The sequence below is a fragment of the Rutidosis leptorrhynchoides genome, chromosome 1 (genome assembly GCF_046630445.1).
Source record: "Rutidosis leptorrhynchoides isolate AG116_Rl617_1_P2 chromosome 1, CSIRO_AGI_Rlap_v1, whole genome shotgun sequence".
NCBI classification, from domain to species: domain Eukaryota; kingdom Viridiplantae; phylum Streptophyta; class Magnoliopsida; order Asterales; family Asteraceae; genus Rutidosis; species Rutidosis leptorrhynchoides.
In genome coordinates this window covers 680,606,482-680,621,316 of record NC_092333.1, presented here as the reverse complement: position 1 = coordinate 680,621,316, position 14,835 = coordinate 680,606,482, and the positions used below count along the sequence as shown (strand labels likewise).

Below are 14,835 nucleotides of genomic sequence, written 5' to 3'. Positions count from 1 at the left end.
GTTAGTAGTCTTGTTTTTACATATGTAGTTCATTGTTAATATACTTTATGATATGTTTTCTTATCATAGTATCATGTTAACTATATATATATATATATCCATATATATGTCATCATATAGTTTTTACAAGTTTTAACGTTCGTGAATCACCGATCAACTTGGGTGGTCAATTGTCTATATGAAACATATTTCAATTAATCAAGTCTTAACAAGTTTGATTGCTTAACATGTTGGAAACATTTAATCATATAAATATCAATCTCAATTAATATATATAAACATGGAAAAGTTCGGGTCACTACACTTCTAATCGACGATCGTCATTATAGGTGGAATTAATCACTTGGCCACCCCGCCGACATCATCATGTCGGCCAGGGTTATTCACAGTAGCCGGACCGGAGAGCCTCGTTCTAAGATCCTTAAACCCCATTAATGTTTAGAGCAGGCATGTTAAGCCCTATGGTAAAAATATGCATGATCAAGTGGTGCTTTCGTTGAGAGTCGAATTAGTTCAAGACTGTTTAATTATTTTCTCTTTTAAAAGGTTTTGAATTATAAGGCTTATTGTTCACGAAATTTTTTGAATTTTTTTCTTTTTACAGTATCATGACTTCCGAGGACTCGTCGGAACGTACTCAAATGGATAATCAAAACACACCATCTGGCAGTCAGCATACGCAGGCTATGACTACGGGGGTGGGATACGCGCCATATCTTCCACCTGTATCCGGCGAGCCTTTTCAGAGGTATAAGCCGATATATCCAGATGGGATTACACCGCCAAGGGCAAACTCGCCAGTTACCACCACGCGGTTGGATTTTTCAGCAGTGGATCCAAGGGTCATCTTGGTAGGCACTAGCGGTGAAACAGTAGGCCCGCACGTAGTATGCTGCGGCCAGGTACCTATTTATAGTACCACGGTTTCAATCCATCTGCAAACGCAGAGTGTTCAACAGAATTCATCGTTTACACCGTTGCAACCTTGGCAACCACCGGGTCCAATTTCGCAGTTTTTGACTCCTGTGGATGCGCAGGCATTACTTAATAGTTGGGGGTTCAGTGTCATTCCGGATGCCAATTCTCATTGGACGCCGATAACTGCAGAACAGCAAAGCACTCGCATACGGTTGGGCTTATAGCGGCATATCCTCAGGTCTCGCAGGCATCTGCACCACAGGTTTCGGCATCTTTTCAGATACCCATATACTCTGTGCCGGAAAGCCTGCCTTCTTTTCCAAATCAGCTTTGGTTGTATCCGCAGACGCCAGGGCAGCCCTGCCAAAATATTCAAGGGCAGGCGAATCTCGCAAGCCAATTTATGCTGACGGCACCTCCTGACATGGTCCACCTATTTTCACAACCTGATTTTGTTCAGGATATGATGAGGCGTTTCTTCGCAGGGCTCAAAGGTAACCCTGTTAAACCACCTTTTGAGCTATAAACTACTTTTGATAAGTTTCCTCCGCATATAACTGCATATCCGTTTTCGTCTGCACCAAAGATACCTCATACGTTGGGTACTTACAATGGCTTAACTGATCCAGATGACTTTTTACAGCGTTTTGAAGGCGCAATGCGCACTCAAGGTTGGGTGGATCCGGTTGCGTGTCAGATATTCCCGATGACACTGCATGGTATTGCTCGTGAATGGTTTAATAAAATGCCGGCGGGTAGTATAGCCGGGTTTATGGATCTGCGGACGAAATTCTTGCTGCAATATCAGAATCAGAGGCCACGCAAATGCACTCATATCGAGTGTCATGATATTGTGCAGAAATCCAAGGAATCTTTGGGTGAATTTCTCACAAGATATACTAATGAGTGTCTGCGCATACCAGATCTCAAGCCAGAGCAACAGATTTCCGGACTCATACATGGTATAAACTCAGAACGTCATCCAACACTGGTAAGGCGTCTGCGCCATACGGTCCCAACAACTTATGTTGAAGCACTTAATGAATGCCATGACTATATGCGGAGTGGCGAAGATAATGATATTCCAACAGCTAGTTCACGCAACGAGAGGAAAGACGATGATGATCGTTCGCGTGATCAAAATCGTGGCAACAACTCTCGCGGAAGGTATCCTAGCGGTGGTCCTATCAGGAATGATAAAGGGAAATCAAGTGGCAGTTATCGAAACAATAATCAGCGCGGCATTAATAATCAGAGCTATGCGCTGCTTAAAAGTTTGTCTAAAATGCCAAAAGAAATTTTGGCAACCGAACCAGTGTGCGCAACATTTGCGGTTCCAACTCCGCTTATAGAATTTGGTAAGCGGGACAAAACAAAGTATTGCGAATTCCATGACGATTACGAGCATGACACTAATCGATGCAAAAACTTGATGGAACGAGTGCTCGAGGCAATACGCGCAGGTAAATTGGATCACCTAAAACCACCTAAGAAGGGAAAATCCGCAGAAGAAGGGTCGAAGGCTAAAACTTTCACATGGCAAAAAGTTCATTAAACAAAAAATGCCGACTTAACCATTACTATGGTCGACGCAAAGAAAGTTAGCCAGCGGAGAAAGTACAATGATCACCATGACTGGGAACTTCTCCCAATCACGTTTCCTCCTGTAATGTCAATCGACACAGTTAACGAGCCCATTATCATCAAGTGTCGCATCCCTACTTGCGGAGTACAAGTTAAACGCATGCATGTTGACACCGGGAGTGGGGTGGACATTATGTACGAGCATTGCTATCGTTTCCTCCCTTCAGAATTTAAAACGCAGCTACGCCAGTCTGATATTACGTTCTGGGTTCTCCGGGGAAATCTCATGGCCGCTAGGTCGGATAGAGCTAATAGTAGAACTCGCGGATGACAAGAATCCGCAATTGGTTAGACACGAGTTAGTTGAATTTTACGTGGTTCGTTCAACTTCGCGGTACAACGCGTTGCTCGGGAGAAATTTCATACGACGTTTTGACATTATACCGTCAGTGGTGCATGGTTTGATAAAGTTTCCTACGAAGGGAGGGGTTGCCACAATTGCTTCACATCAAACAACCGAGTTGTGTGGTTCAGTTGTGCCCGTAAACATTCTCAGCATGGGAGAACAACTCGAAAGCAGTACGGTCATAGCAAACCGTTTACATCCGGATAAGCGGATTAAAATCGGTGCAGGATTGTCAGCCGAAACAAAGGCCAAATTGCACGGAATATTGACCGCTAACGCAGATGTTTTTGCGTGGCGTGAATTAGACATGACGGGGGTACCGCGAGACATTGCGGAGCATAAATTGAATGTTAACCCATCACTCACGCCCATTAGACAAAAGAAGCAGCATATGGCTCTTGAGCACAGTGATTGGTTGTGCGCAGAAGTGGATAATCTTGTCAAAGCAAACATCCTGCGGGAGGTGTGGTATCAGACATGGGTTACTAATCCTGTGTTAGTCAAAAAGGCTAATGGTAATTGGCGGATGTGCGTTGATTTTAAAGACATTAATAAAGCGTGTCCTAAGGACAACTACCCTCTCCCAGAAATAGACTGGAAGGTGGAATCACTGTCAGGGTTCCGGTACAAGTGTTTTCTCGATGCATACAAGGGTTATCACCAAATCTTAATGGCTGCGGAAGATGAGGACAAAACTGCTTTTCATACGCCGCAGGGTATTTACTGTTATATGAAGATGCCCTTCGGATTAAAGAACGCGGGCGCAACCTATCAGCGCATAATTGACGCTGCCTTCAAGCACCAAATTGGCAGAAATCTTGAAGCATATGTCGATGACTTGGTAATTAAAAGTAACACCGAAGAAGAAATGCTCGATGACATCCTAGAAACGTTTGAATCTCTGCGAAGAATCAACATGAAGCTTAACCCGCTCAAATGTAGTTTTGGGGAAGAGGAAGGCAAGTTTCTAGGTCATGTGGTGACAGCGCGGGGAATCAAGGCAAATTCGAAAAAGATTGAAGCCATTGATAATTTGCCATCTCCAAAGAAAAAGAAAGATGTGCAGAGTCTAACCGGGAAGCTTGCGGCCATCACGCGGTTCTTGTCAAAGGCCGCAGAACGACAACTACCATTCTTCAATACTTTGAAAAATTGTTTAAAGAAAAAAGACTTCGTATGGACTCAGGAAGCAGAAACAGCCTTTCAGGAGATGAAGAAGGTGCTCGCAGAGTTACCAACACTTACCGCGCCAGTGGCAGGAGAAATGCTTACGCTGTACCTTGCGGCATCGAAAGAGGCTATCAGCTCAGTTCTTATTGCAGATCGAGGAAAGGTAATTTACTTTTATTTGCATTGTTTATTTCGCAGAAATTTAACGCTGAGGTTTTCTCAGACGCAAATGCCGGTCTACTTCGTAAGCAAGATGCTGACATCAAGCGAAGTAAACTATTCACCAATAGAAAAGCTAGTATATGCGCTAGTACACACGGCGCGGCGTTTGTGCCGGTACTTTCAAGCACATCCAATCGTGGTTCTAACTGATCAACCGATCAAATAGGTTGGTACATGCCTAATTTGCGGCAATGTCTGGGGTAACCGCATTGACTAACGCAATCATTTTTCTTTCAGGTGTTATACAAGCCTGAGATTTCTGGTCGAATGGCTAAATGGGCAGTTGAGTTAGGCGAACATGAAATAAATTTTTCTTCGCGCAGCGCAGTTAAGGGACAAATACTTGCGGATTACCTTACAGAGTTACCTGCAGATGTTGAAGCATCTGCAGAACATCAGGACACGCCTGTGCCAACTTTGTCACCATGGGAGTTATATACCGATGGTGCCTGCAGCGCCGCTAGCGCAGGTGCAGGTGTAATTTTAACTGGCCCAGATGGCGAAGAGCATACTTATGCACTGCGGTTTAATTTTGATGTCACGAACAACGAGGCAGAATATGAGGCTTTGTTAGCGGGTATGCGTATAGCGCATAAATTAAACGTTAAAATTCTGCACGCCTACGTGGATTCAAAGCTGGTATGCAGCCAAGTCAGTGGAGAATTCGAAGCACATGACATAGCCATGCAGCAGTATTTATCGCTTGTTCATAACCTCGCTGATCAGTTTGAAGCATTTCAAATCTCCCACGTCATGCGGGGGCAAAATAAGAAGGCGGATGCGCTTAGCAAATTGGCTGCTTTGGCCTTTGATCATCTGGGGAAGAAGGTTCTTATAGAAGAACTGCATGCGAAATCAATTGTTATGATGCCTTTAGTGGCACCTATTGAGGAATCCAGCTCAACATGGATAACACCCATTATTGCTTTCCTGCGGGACGGCACATCACCAGCGGATTCCGTTGATGCAAAGAAAGTCCGCACTAAGGCACCACTGTACGCCCTTAAGGGTGACATCCTATATCGGAAAAATTATTTGGGACCGCACCTAAGGTGTATTGGTCCGAAAGAGGTAGAGGAGGTTATACGCGAGGTGCATGAAGGTGCATGCGCTCTTCATTCGGGGCACAGGTCTATTGTGTCAAAAATTATGCGGCTAGGTTATTATTGGCCCACTATGTATGCAGATATCGCGCGAATAGTTAAGCAATGCGAATCTTGCCAAATACATGCACCTATCAGCAGGGCACCTGCGCATCCAATGATACCAGTCTCCTCACCATGGCCATTCAGCAAATGGGCAATTGACATAGTCGGACCATTTCCAAAAGGCCGAGGTAATATTATCATTTATTTTATACCATATGCTATTTACGTCAGTATCTTACGCATACTCTGCATACGTAGGAAACATCAAATTCTTGATTGTTGCGATCGACTATTTCACTAAGTGGGTTGAAGTGCGACCGCTGGCAACAATTTCAGGAAAGAGGGTGCGAAATTTTGTATGGGAAGACATTGTTTGTCGATTCGGCATAACAAACGAAATTGTTAGTGATAACGGTACACAGTTTGCCGGGGATCCTTTTCGTAGTTGGTGTGCGGAGCTTAATATTAAGCAAACATTTACTTCTGTTGCGCATCCGCAGGCGAATGGCCAGTGCGAAGTCACCAACAGGGATATAGTGGCCGGAATCAAAGCTAGATTGGGCCATGGCAGAGTTGGTTGGGTGGACGAACTACCAAAAGTTTTGTGGGCGCATAGAACAACACCAAAAGCAAGCACTGGTGAGACTCCGCTCAGTTTGGTCTACGGGTCCGAAGCTGTTGTGCCCGCAGAGATTGGGGTACCAACGTTCCACATACAGAATTTTGACGAACAAAATAACTCAGAAGCTTTGCGGGAAAATCTTAATCTGCTTGAAGAACGCAGACTCTCTGCGGTGGTAAACGAAGCCAATAACAAGCAGAAAATTGCAAAGTACTACAATCAGCGTGTGCGTTCGCGCTCTTACAAGTGCGGGAACTTAGTTTGGTGTCAGAATGACGCAAGTCATGCGGAGGATACTGGGAAATTGGGCCCCCGTTGGGAAGGTCCTTATAGGGTAGCAAAAGCAAGCAACATCGGGGCATACCATCTCGAGACATTAGATGGAAAACCTGTGAAACGCACTTGGCACGCAACATTGTTGAAAAAATGTTATATGTAGCTGGATGGACCCGATCACTCCAATTTATTTTAGCACATTATTTTTTCTATGTATTTTCCGTCCATTTGGATGTGTCGCAGTTGTAATCATTATTAATGCCAATTGAATATTTACTCGCGCATACTTTTATTGTTTTTCTTTTTGTATGCGGTTCCTGCCTACTTAAGGGGTGTCCTCTAGCCCCCGTGCGGCAGAAGCCTGTTTGGTTACAAGGCTAGACATTAACGGTAGGAGAAGGGAATTGGTTTTCCCCTAGCCAAGCGCCACGCAGACTAGATGGCTGCCAAGTCGACTTAAAAATACAAGCATTGGTTTGCTTGTGCGTAATTACTCTCGCGTGAGGAACTCTTAAGCATAAAAGCATTGGTTTGTTTTTAGTTGCGTTGCTTACCATACAGCTAAAGTGCACCCCTAGTACATGACAAAGCAATAACGCAGTAGCTTTTGAGTCTAAGTTGTTCAAGGTAAAATCGCTAAAGTATTGGTTTATTTTACACGGTACCTGATCATATGCATAAGTTTTGGTTAACTATGCGCATTGGCATGCGGCTAATTCTTTGTTTTGATTCGCGATATATAAACAAATTAATACACTACACATGCATAACACGATAATATATACATAAAGTTATTACAAATGGTAATTGTTTCAAACGCCTGCCCATCACGGGACTTAAGGCCCAAAAATTGTATTTACAATTGCCTGTCTAAGCATAGGACTTACGGCGCAAACTATTACAACCACCTAATAATCCTCCTTGAGGAACCCGTCAATCGACATGTTAGGGTCCACCGCAAACGCATTAATTAGGGGGATCGGGATGGCGGTGATGGCTTCTTCTGCTTCCATAAGCACCGCGGCTGTACCCTCCTTCAATTTTTTCTACACGGCATCGGGGTACGGCGGTATGAGCCCGCAGGCTTGGATCATCTCTAGCACTGCCTTGTTGATTTCGTGGTCTTTAACCACGTCAACATAGGCGTTGAACTTGTCGAACACAGGCCCGGAATCCATCACCTTCTACGCAATGGTAGGAAGAGCGGTGCGAAGCTTTGTCAAGTCGGCCTCTGCTAGCTCGCGGCCAGTCACCGCATCATCCTTCTCCCTTGTAACCTTTTCCAGCTCCACCCGCAGACGCTCAGTCTCCCCCTTGGACTGGTCAACCGCCCCAACCAGCTCGCGGTTTTTCTTTCTCTCTTCAATCAATGCGGTTTTGGTTTCCACCGTAGTTAACTCTACCGCCTTGATCGCTTCTTCTGCGGCGTCCCTGTCTTTCTTAACCTGCTCAACTCCCGCTTGCAGCAGCCCTAATTCTGTTTCTTTCCGCACGGCCACTTGATACAAGTTAGTGGAACAGCGGGCTTGATCCGCAACCATGCCAAAAAAGACAAGTCCGTTTTGGATGAAGGCGTTGAGCGCCTGATTAAAGGGCAGTGCGGCTAGTTGGTTGCGAAACTCAGCCGGGAAGATTTGTTGGAGGAAGGCGGATTGCTCTGCGGCGTTTTCCGCCGATGACTGGGTGAGCTGTGCCAGGTTTGCCAATCGAAAACTGCCGTGTGGCGTGGTTGGTGTAGACTCGGAGTCCAGGTGTATTGTCTTGTCCTTTGACTCGACAGTAGCTTCAAGGTCCAGATTGATCCACGGTGGGGTGTGATGCGTTTCCTCAACATGCTCTGCGTATTAGTAAATGGTTACATAAATGCAAACTTAAGTATGCGGTATGCGCGAAGGGGGAACGCTTACCAGAAGATGGGGGAGGTAGATCCGTAGAACGGGGTTCGATGGGAACGAAGTTGTCGTTCCACTTATCCTCCCTCTGCTTGGGAGTGAGTTTCTTCTTCTTCTGTTGGGGTTGGGAGGCTTCGGCGGCCTTGCGCTTATTACCGGAGGTGGCAGGTGCATTCTCGCCAGCATTCTCCTGCTCCAACTACTGGTTCACATTCTGCTTGCGGAAGGAGATGCCCGCAATCTCTTCCGCAGTCAGTACTTTCTTCATCTTCATATCTGCAAACATGCATGCATACGTTAGAACATATAAATAGCAAACTTTTGTTAGTACGTGATTATACTATTCCTAACCTTTCCATCCGGTCCGACTATGGCTGGGCGCACATCCTCCCATGGCCAGTGTGCGGAAATCTTCCCTAGCCGCAACATCACGTTCCCGTATGACCGGTGCACCAGCTGAGCGTTAGCGCACTCCGCTAACAGCTTTGTTTCCTCGTCATCCAGGACCGGAGTTTTGTTCACGTCCTTTTCCACCTTCTCGCACCATATAAGCGTTTGCGGAAAATTGGTACCAACTACAGTTTGGTCAATGAAAAAGAAAGTTTCTTTCCAGTTACCCGCATTCGACTTTGGGGTTTTGGTGAAATTTTGTCGGGCAAAGAAGGTGAACCAGGATTTGTGGTGATTGGCTAAGCGGTATAGATGACAGAAAACTTTAACCAACGGTACCCTGTCGAGTGCGACGCACCACATCTCAAACAGAACTATTTTGCCTATGGCATAAGGGTGCAGTTGCCCTAATCCCACTCTGAAGTGATCTAATACGCCTAGGAAGAAGTCGGATGGGGGAACCCTAAAGTTGCCATGCTTGAACGCATGTTCGTAGATGGCTCGTAGATTGGGCAGGGGTGGCACCGGATTGTACTTTGCTAACGGCGGGTATTGTTTAGCTAAGTGATCAATGTGTTTCTGCTCTATAATCGATCTAACACTATCTACATAGGTCTCGTTTGCCTTAGTCATTTTCTATAGAGTGATTGGAGAATTACTAACCTTTAGACGGTGGCCGGAGTATTTAGAATTTGATCGGAATTGAATATAGCAGCGTATTGGGGAAGCTTGAAGCAGGAAAAATGGAAATGTGTGTGAATTGGGGCTATTTATAGTGAAGATCTGGAGTCATGGGGTGGAATGGTGTGATCGTGGCTGTACACTTGTTACGCGATCAACGGGTGGCCTTTTAAGTGCGCGCGTGGATGTTAGTTGGGTATGGTTACCTATGAGTGCGAGGTTGACACGCGCCTGCCAACTTCCACTTTACCTCTTGTCAGCCGAATGGTCTTCTACGACAATGACAGGCATTAAATGACCTCGAAACGCACGCGGAACATTGAATGCTAGCCGTTTTCTTGTTTTTTCCGCTTCATAGTTTGATGTCATATGTCTTGCGCCATATAACATCAAACTGGAGGGACATAATGATACTGCAACCCGCATGCGCACCCCGTATCTATGCGGGCACCCGCTAGGGTGCGTATGCGTGTGCTCATATGCGTTATACAGTATGCGGATTCGTATCTAATGCCTTTGTCCTCGGTACAGCGATTACTTGGCTAACAAGTAAATATCTTTTCCATAATTACATCCGTGATTCGGGGGAGTTTGTTATGGAAAGGATTGCCAATATCTCGGATGGTTCTAGAATTCGGGTTTGCCTATATATACAAACCCTAACTGTCATTCTAAGGATCATCAAAACGTTACGTAATCATCCCATACTACACACCTTACGTAACAGCATCATCTAGCATCCGCTAAAGGTTTACAGGTTAGTTCTTTGTTAACTAGCACCTACGACCTTATTTGGGGCCTCTTAATCGACGATCGTCATTAAAGGTGGACTTAATCACTTGGCCACCCCGCCGACATCATCATGTCGGCCAGGGTTATTCACGGTAGCCGGACCGGAGAGCCTCGTTCTAAGATCCTTAAACCCCATTAACGTTTTGAGCAGGAATGTTAAGCCCTATGGTAAAAATATGCATGATCAAAATCTTCTATTGTATGCATTCAACTTTTAAAATATCTACTATTGTATGCATTTAACTTGTTATAACACGTAACCTTACAGGTCACATTTCCAAACATTTACATTATTAGTCCTTCATATTTGTAAACCCTAATTTCATTGGTCCTTCATGTAACTTCCCAAATTTCTTTAACCTATTACCTTCATCCATCTTCATCCATTCATCATTATTTAGTATAAATTCATATCTGTAAATTCTTTAACTCAACATTATAAAATATAATTCATATACGCTTAAAAAATCCACCCAAATTCACTTTTATAAATCCAACATATTTGAGTTTACGGGCATAAATCCATCAAAAATCATACATCACAGATTTAAATCAGATTTCTACTTCATCATCATTCATCTTCAACACTAGAACGAAGCAGATTCTGAAATCGTTCATCATCATCATCATCTTCGTCGTTCATCATCATTATTAACAGATTTAGGTGTTTTTGATTTTGAAGTTATATCAACAATCTGATATCAGGATCTGAGTTCCTAAAGCTAAAACACACCTTCTTTAACCATCAGATTCATTTAACAACTCCAAAGTTGTTTTAGATCTAGAAGTCAAATTTGATTGTTCTTCGATCAACAATTTAATTCGAGTAGATTGCTTGCTGAGTTTTGGATGCTATGATTTAGTTTCGCGTGTTTATCACTGACTATGAAGGCTTGAGGAACTGATTTTCATGATTAATTTCATCAATTGAAGATTTGATGTTCATAGCAATTTTTGAATGAACTCTTGCAGGAAAAGAATTGAAATTTTTAATTTCATCAATTGAAGATTTAATTTCATCAATTGAAGATTTAATTTCATCAATTTCTAAATTGGTATGAATTAATCTATGTATTTGTTTTGATGGTTTGTGAGTTTGACTTACCAGTATTGTTATGAGACCCATTGAAGTTCCTTCATAATCTCCTGAAACAATTAGAATTCCCTCCACAAACTATGAGTTTGGTGTTAACTTTATAGACTCAAAGGTAGTTTATTTAAATTACTATATATAATTAATATAAAAAAATGACTTTCTCTCTCCTGGAGGTTAGGCGATTATGGAGAGATATTCTCCTTCCATTTTTGCCCTAATTTCAAGCTTTTTTCGTTCAATTTCCTTCGATCGATATGATTTTCTGCTGCTAATTCAATTATTTCGGCTCTATTATACTAGTATTTCATCAAATAATGTCTCCTAATCGTAGATCGCGTAGAAAAATCAAAGTTACGAATAAATTTTCAAATTCTGTTCATAACCTAAAATCTTCTACGATTGATAACAATACAAGTGATGATGATCATCAAGCGGCATCAGTTCATGCATCTGAAGGTGATGAAGAGAGTTACATGGAGGAAAAGTGTGATAATACTGATAAGACAAATTATGCGCATAATGATGATCAATTTCCACCGTTATCTCCGATTACTGTTCCATCCATTGAAAGAGGTAAATGATTCTAAATCCTATGATACAGTTGAGAATGATGTGAATTGCAATAAAATGAATGACAAACCAGTTACAATTTCGTATGCTAAGGTTGCTAATGATGATATAGATAAGAAACTATCGTTTATTCCTTTAACTGTTAAGGATGGTGATGAAATAGTTGTTTTGATAAGGCTTATGTGGAAGAGAGTAGTAATAGATGGAAAACACTGCATATGGTTATGTAATAGGAGGTAATATGGTAATATGTCTGTGGGAATGTTAAGGTTCAATTTAAGGAAAATCTGGAGTAAGTATGGTATAAGAGATATCATAATGGATGCTAAACAGATATGTTACTTCACATTTAAGGATGTTGTAGGAATGAATGTTGTTATTGATCAAGGACCATGGATTGTTAATGGCAAACCATTATTTGTTGCTAAATGGAGTCCAGACTTGAATATTGAAAAGATTGAACCTACTAAGATTCCTGTTTGGGTCAAGTTGTCAAATGTGCCTCTTGAAGCTTGGAACAACAAAGGTATAAGTGCCATTGCAAGTAAATTGGGAAAGTCAATTGTGATGGACAAGTCAACTGCCACAATGTGCCAAAAGGGTATTAGCAGGGTTGAATATGCAAGAGTTATGGTAGAAATGGAAGCAGGTTATACTACTGATCATGTAGATATACATTACAAAGATAAGATGAATATTACAAAAGGAATTAAGAAAGTCAAAGTTGACTATGATTGGAAGCCTGCCCTATGCTCTCATTGTGCTGTATTTGGGCATAATCATGATAAATGTGTGGTTAGGCCAAGAACAAAGGATGAAATAGAGGCAAAAAGTGTTAAAGAAGATCAAGATAATGAAGGCTTCAAGCATATTCAGTATAGGAAAAAAAAACCAAATGTGATGGTGGCAAGCAACAAGTCAAGCAAATTTATGTTCCTAAAAAAGTCAATAGCCTGAATGCATCAAACCAAAACCAATGGAAATTGAATGAGCATCATAGCAATGAATTAAGGAAAAGTATGAATAAGTTTGCTGTTTTGTCTGATAATGAGAATGAAAAGGATCCAAGTGACTGGGAAGATATTGATAAAAATGATAACTCATTAAATGATGAGGATGTATTCTCAACTGAAGATGATACAACTAATAAAGCTAAAGGTAATTTGTGTGACAATGAATTGCAGGGGCTGGATCCAGGTATTCTGGGCAGTAAATACTAATTTTCCATGGATCTTAAAATAGCCAGCTGGAATATAAGGGGTATGAGTACGGTGGATAAGCAAAGTGAATTAAAAAAGTTTATTAGGGAATAGAATATTAGTGTATGTACAGTCCTGGAAACTCATTTAAAGCCTGGTACTATTACTAAGGAATGCAATTATGTGTTTGAATCATAGAATTGGCATTCAAATATTAACCAGCAGTAATAGCTGCAGAATTATTATTGGATGGGAACATAATGTGGTTAATGTTATGGTTATTCAGGTGTCTAGACAAGTGATTATGTGTCTTATTAAGACTGTGCATTCTAAAACAAAGTTTTATTGCAGTTTCATCTATGCTAGTAACGTTGGCAAACAAAGGCTTCTTTTATGGAAAGAGTTACATGTTCATGCTACCATCACTAATAATTTGCCATGGGTTTTGATGGGGGATTTTAATGTTACTAGAGCCCTTAATGAACATAGCTCTGGGTGTTCAATGCTGTCTAATGAAATGAAGGATTTTAATGATTGTGTCAATGATATTGAAGTGGAGGATATTGGAAGTTCTGGATTTCATTATACATGGACCAAATCCTTGAGGAATCCCCAATGTAATACTCTTAAGAAGCTTGATAGGATTCTTTGCAATGAGGATTTTATTAATACTTATCATGATGCTAGTGGTACTTTTATGCCTTATTTGGTATCTGATCACAACCCTGCTATTCTGTATCTTCCTAAGGGTTCAAAAAAGAAGAAAAAGTCATTCATGTTCATGAATCATATAGCTAGGAAAGATGAATTTCTTCCTATTGTTGTTAAGGGATGGAATGTTATTGTTAATGGGTACAAAATGTACCAAGTTGTGACCAAGATGAAGCTATTGAAAAAAGATTTGAAGAATCTTAATTGGTCTAATGGGAATGTGTTTGACAAAGTCAATGATCTTAGGGTCAAACTTAAGAAATGTCAAGCTGACATTGATTCATACCCTCATGATATGAGTTTAAGAAATGAAGCATCTTCCATATTGAAACAATATGAATCTGCTAAAGTTGATGAATTGATTCTTCTGCAGCAAAAAGCTAAGTTACATTGGCTTACTTCTTCCACAGTATGCTAAAAAGTAGAAAACAAAGAAGCGGGGTGGATAGCATATGTGATGAAAGTGGTACCAGGTTCAATGGTGACCAAGTTAATGAGCAATTTGTCAAGCATTTTCAAAAGTTTTTGGGTCATAATGGTAACTGCAGGCCTATTGAAGATCTTGGTGATATTTTCACTAAGAAGCTTACCAGTTTGGAAGCTAAAAATATGGTGACTCCTATTACTGATGATGAAGTCAAGACAGCTTTATTTGACATTGATGATAATAAGGCCAGTAGCCCAGATGGCTATTCTCCTGTCTTTTAAAAAAAAGCATGGAGTATTATTGGGTCTGAGATATGTGGTGCTATCAAAGAATTCTTTGTTACTGGCAAGCTTCTTAAGGAGGTTAACAATACTTTAATTGCTCTTATTCCTAAGCTTGATACCCCTAATAAAGTCTCGGATTTTCGATCTATTGTGTGATAACCCATAAATTTCCAACCAAATTTAAACTTTAATCTTTATATGTTTCCGACACGATAAGCAATATTTGTTAAGTTAAATTTTAAGAATTTTAAACTATGTTCATACATTCATTCAACCTCGACCAAGTTCCAACGATTCACGAACCATTAAACGAATATGATTATATATGTATATGTGTATATATATTATAACTTGAAACGTAAACAAAATATTAGATTAAATACTTTATATGATTGTATCTGTTTCAAAATGTTTATCAATGGAATTGGAAGATAAGATAAAATGATT

At 41.4% G+C, this 14,835-nt stretch overlaps 1 protein-coding gene across 1 annotated transcript; it reads left to right on the top strand.

Moving 5' to 3' along the window:
• The first annotated feature begins 12,786 nt into the window (after nucleotides 1-12,786).
• LOC139851879 (uncharacterized) lies at nucleotides 12,787-14,385 on the top strand. The gene is made up of 4 exons (XM_071841067.1): nucleotides 12,787-12,964; nucleotides 13,189-13,252; nucleotides 13,318-14,086; nucleotides 14,200-14,385. The coding sequence occupies exons 1-4, from the start codon at nucleotides 12,787-12,789 to the stop codon at nucleotides 14,383-14,385; spliced, it is 1,197 nt and encodes a 398-aa protein (XP_071697168.1).
• Nucleotides 14,386-14,835: the final 450 nt, after the last annotated feature.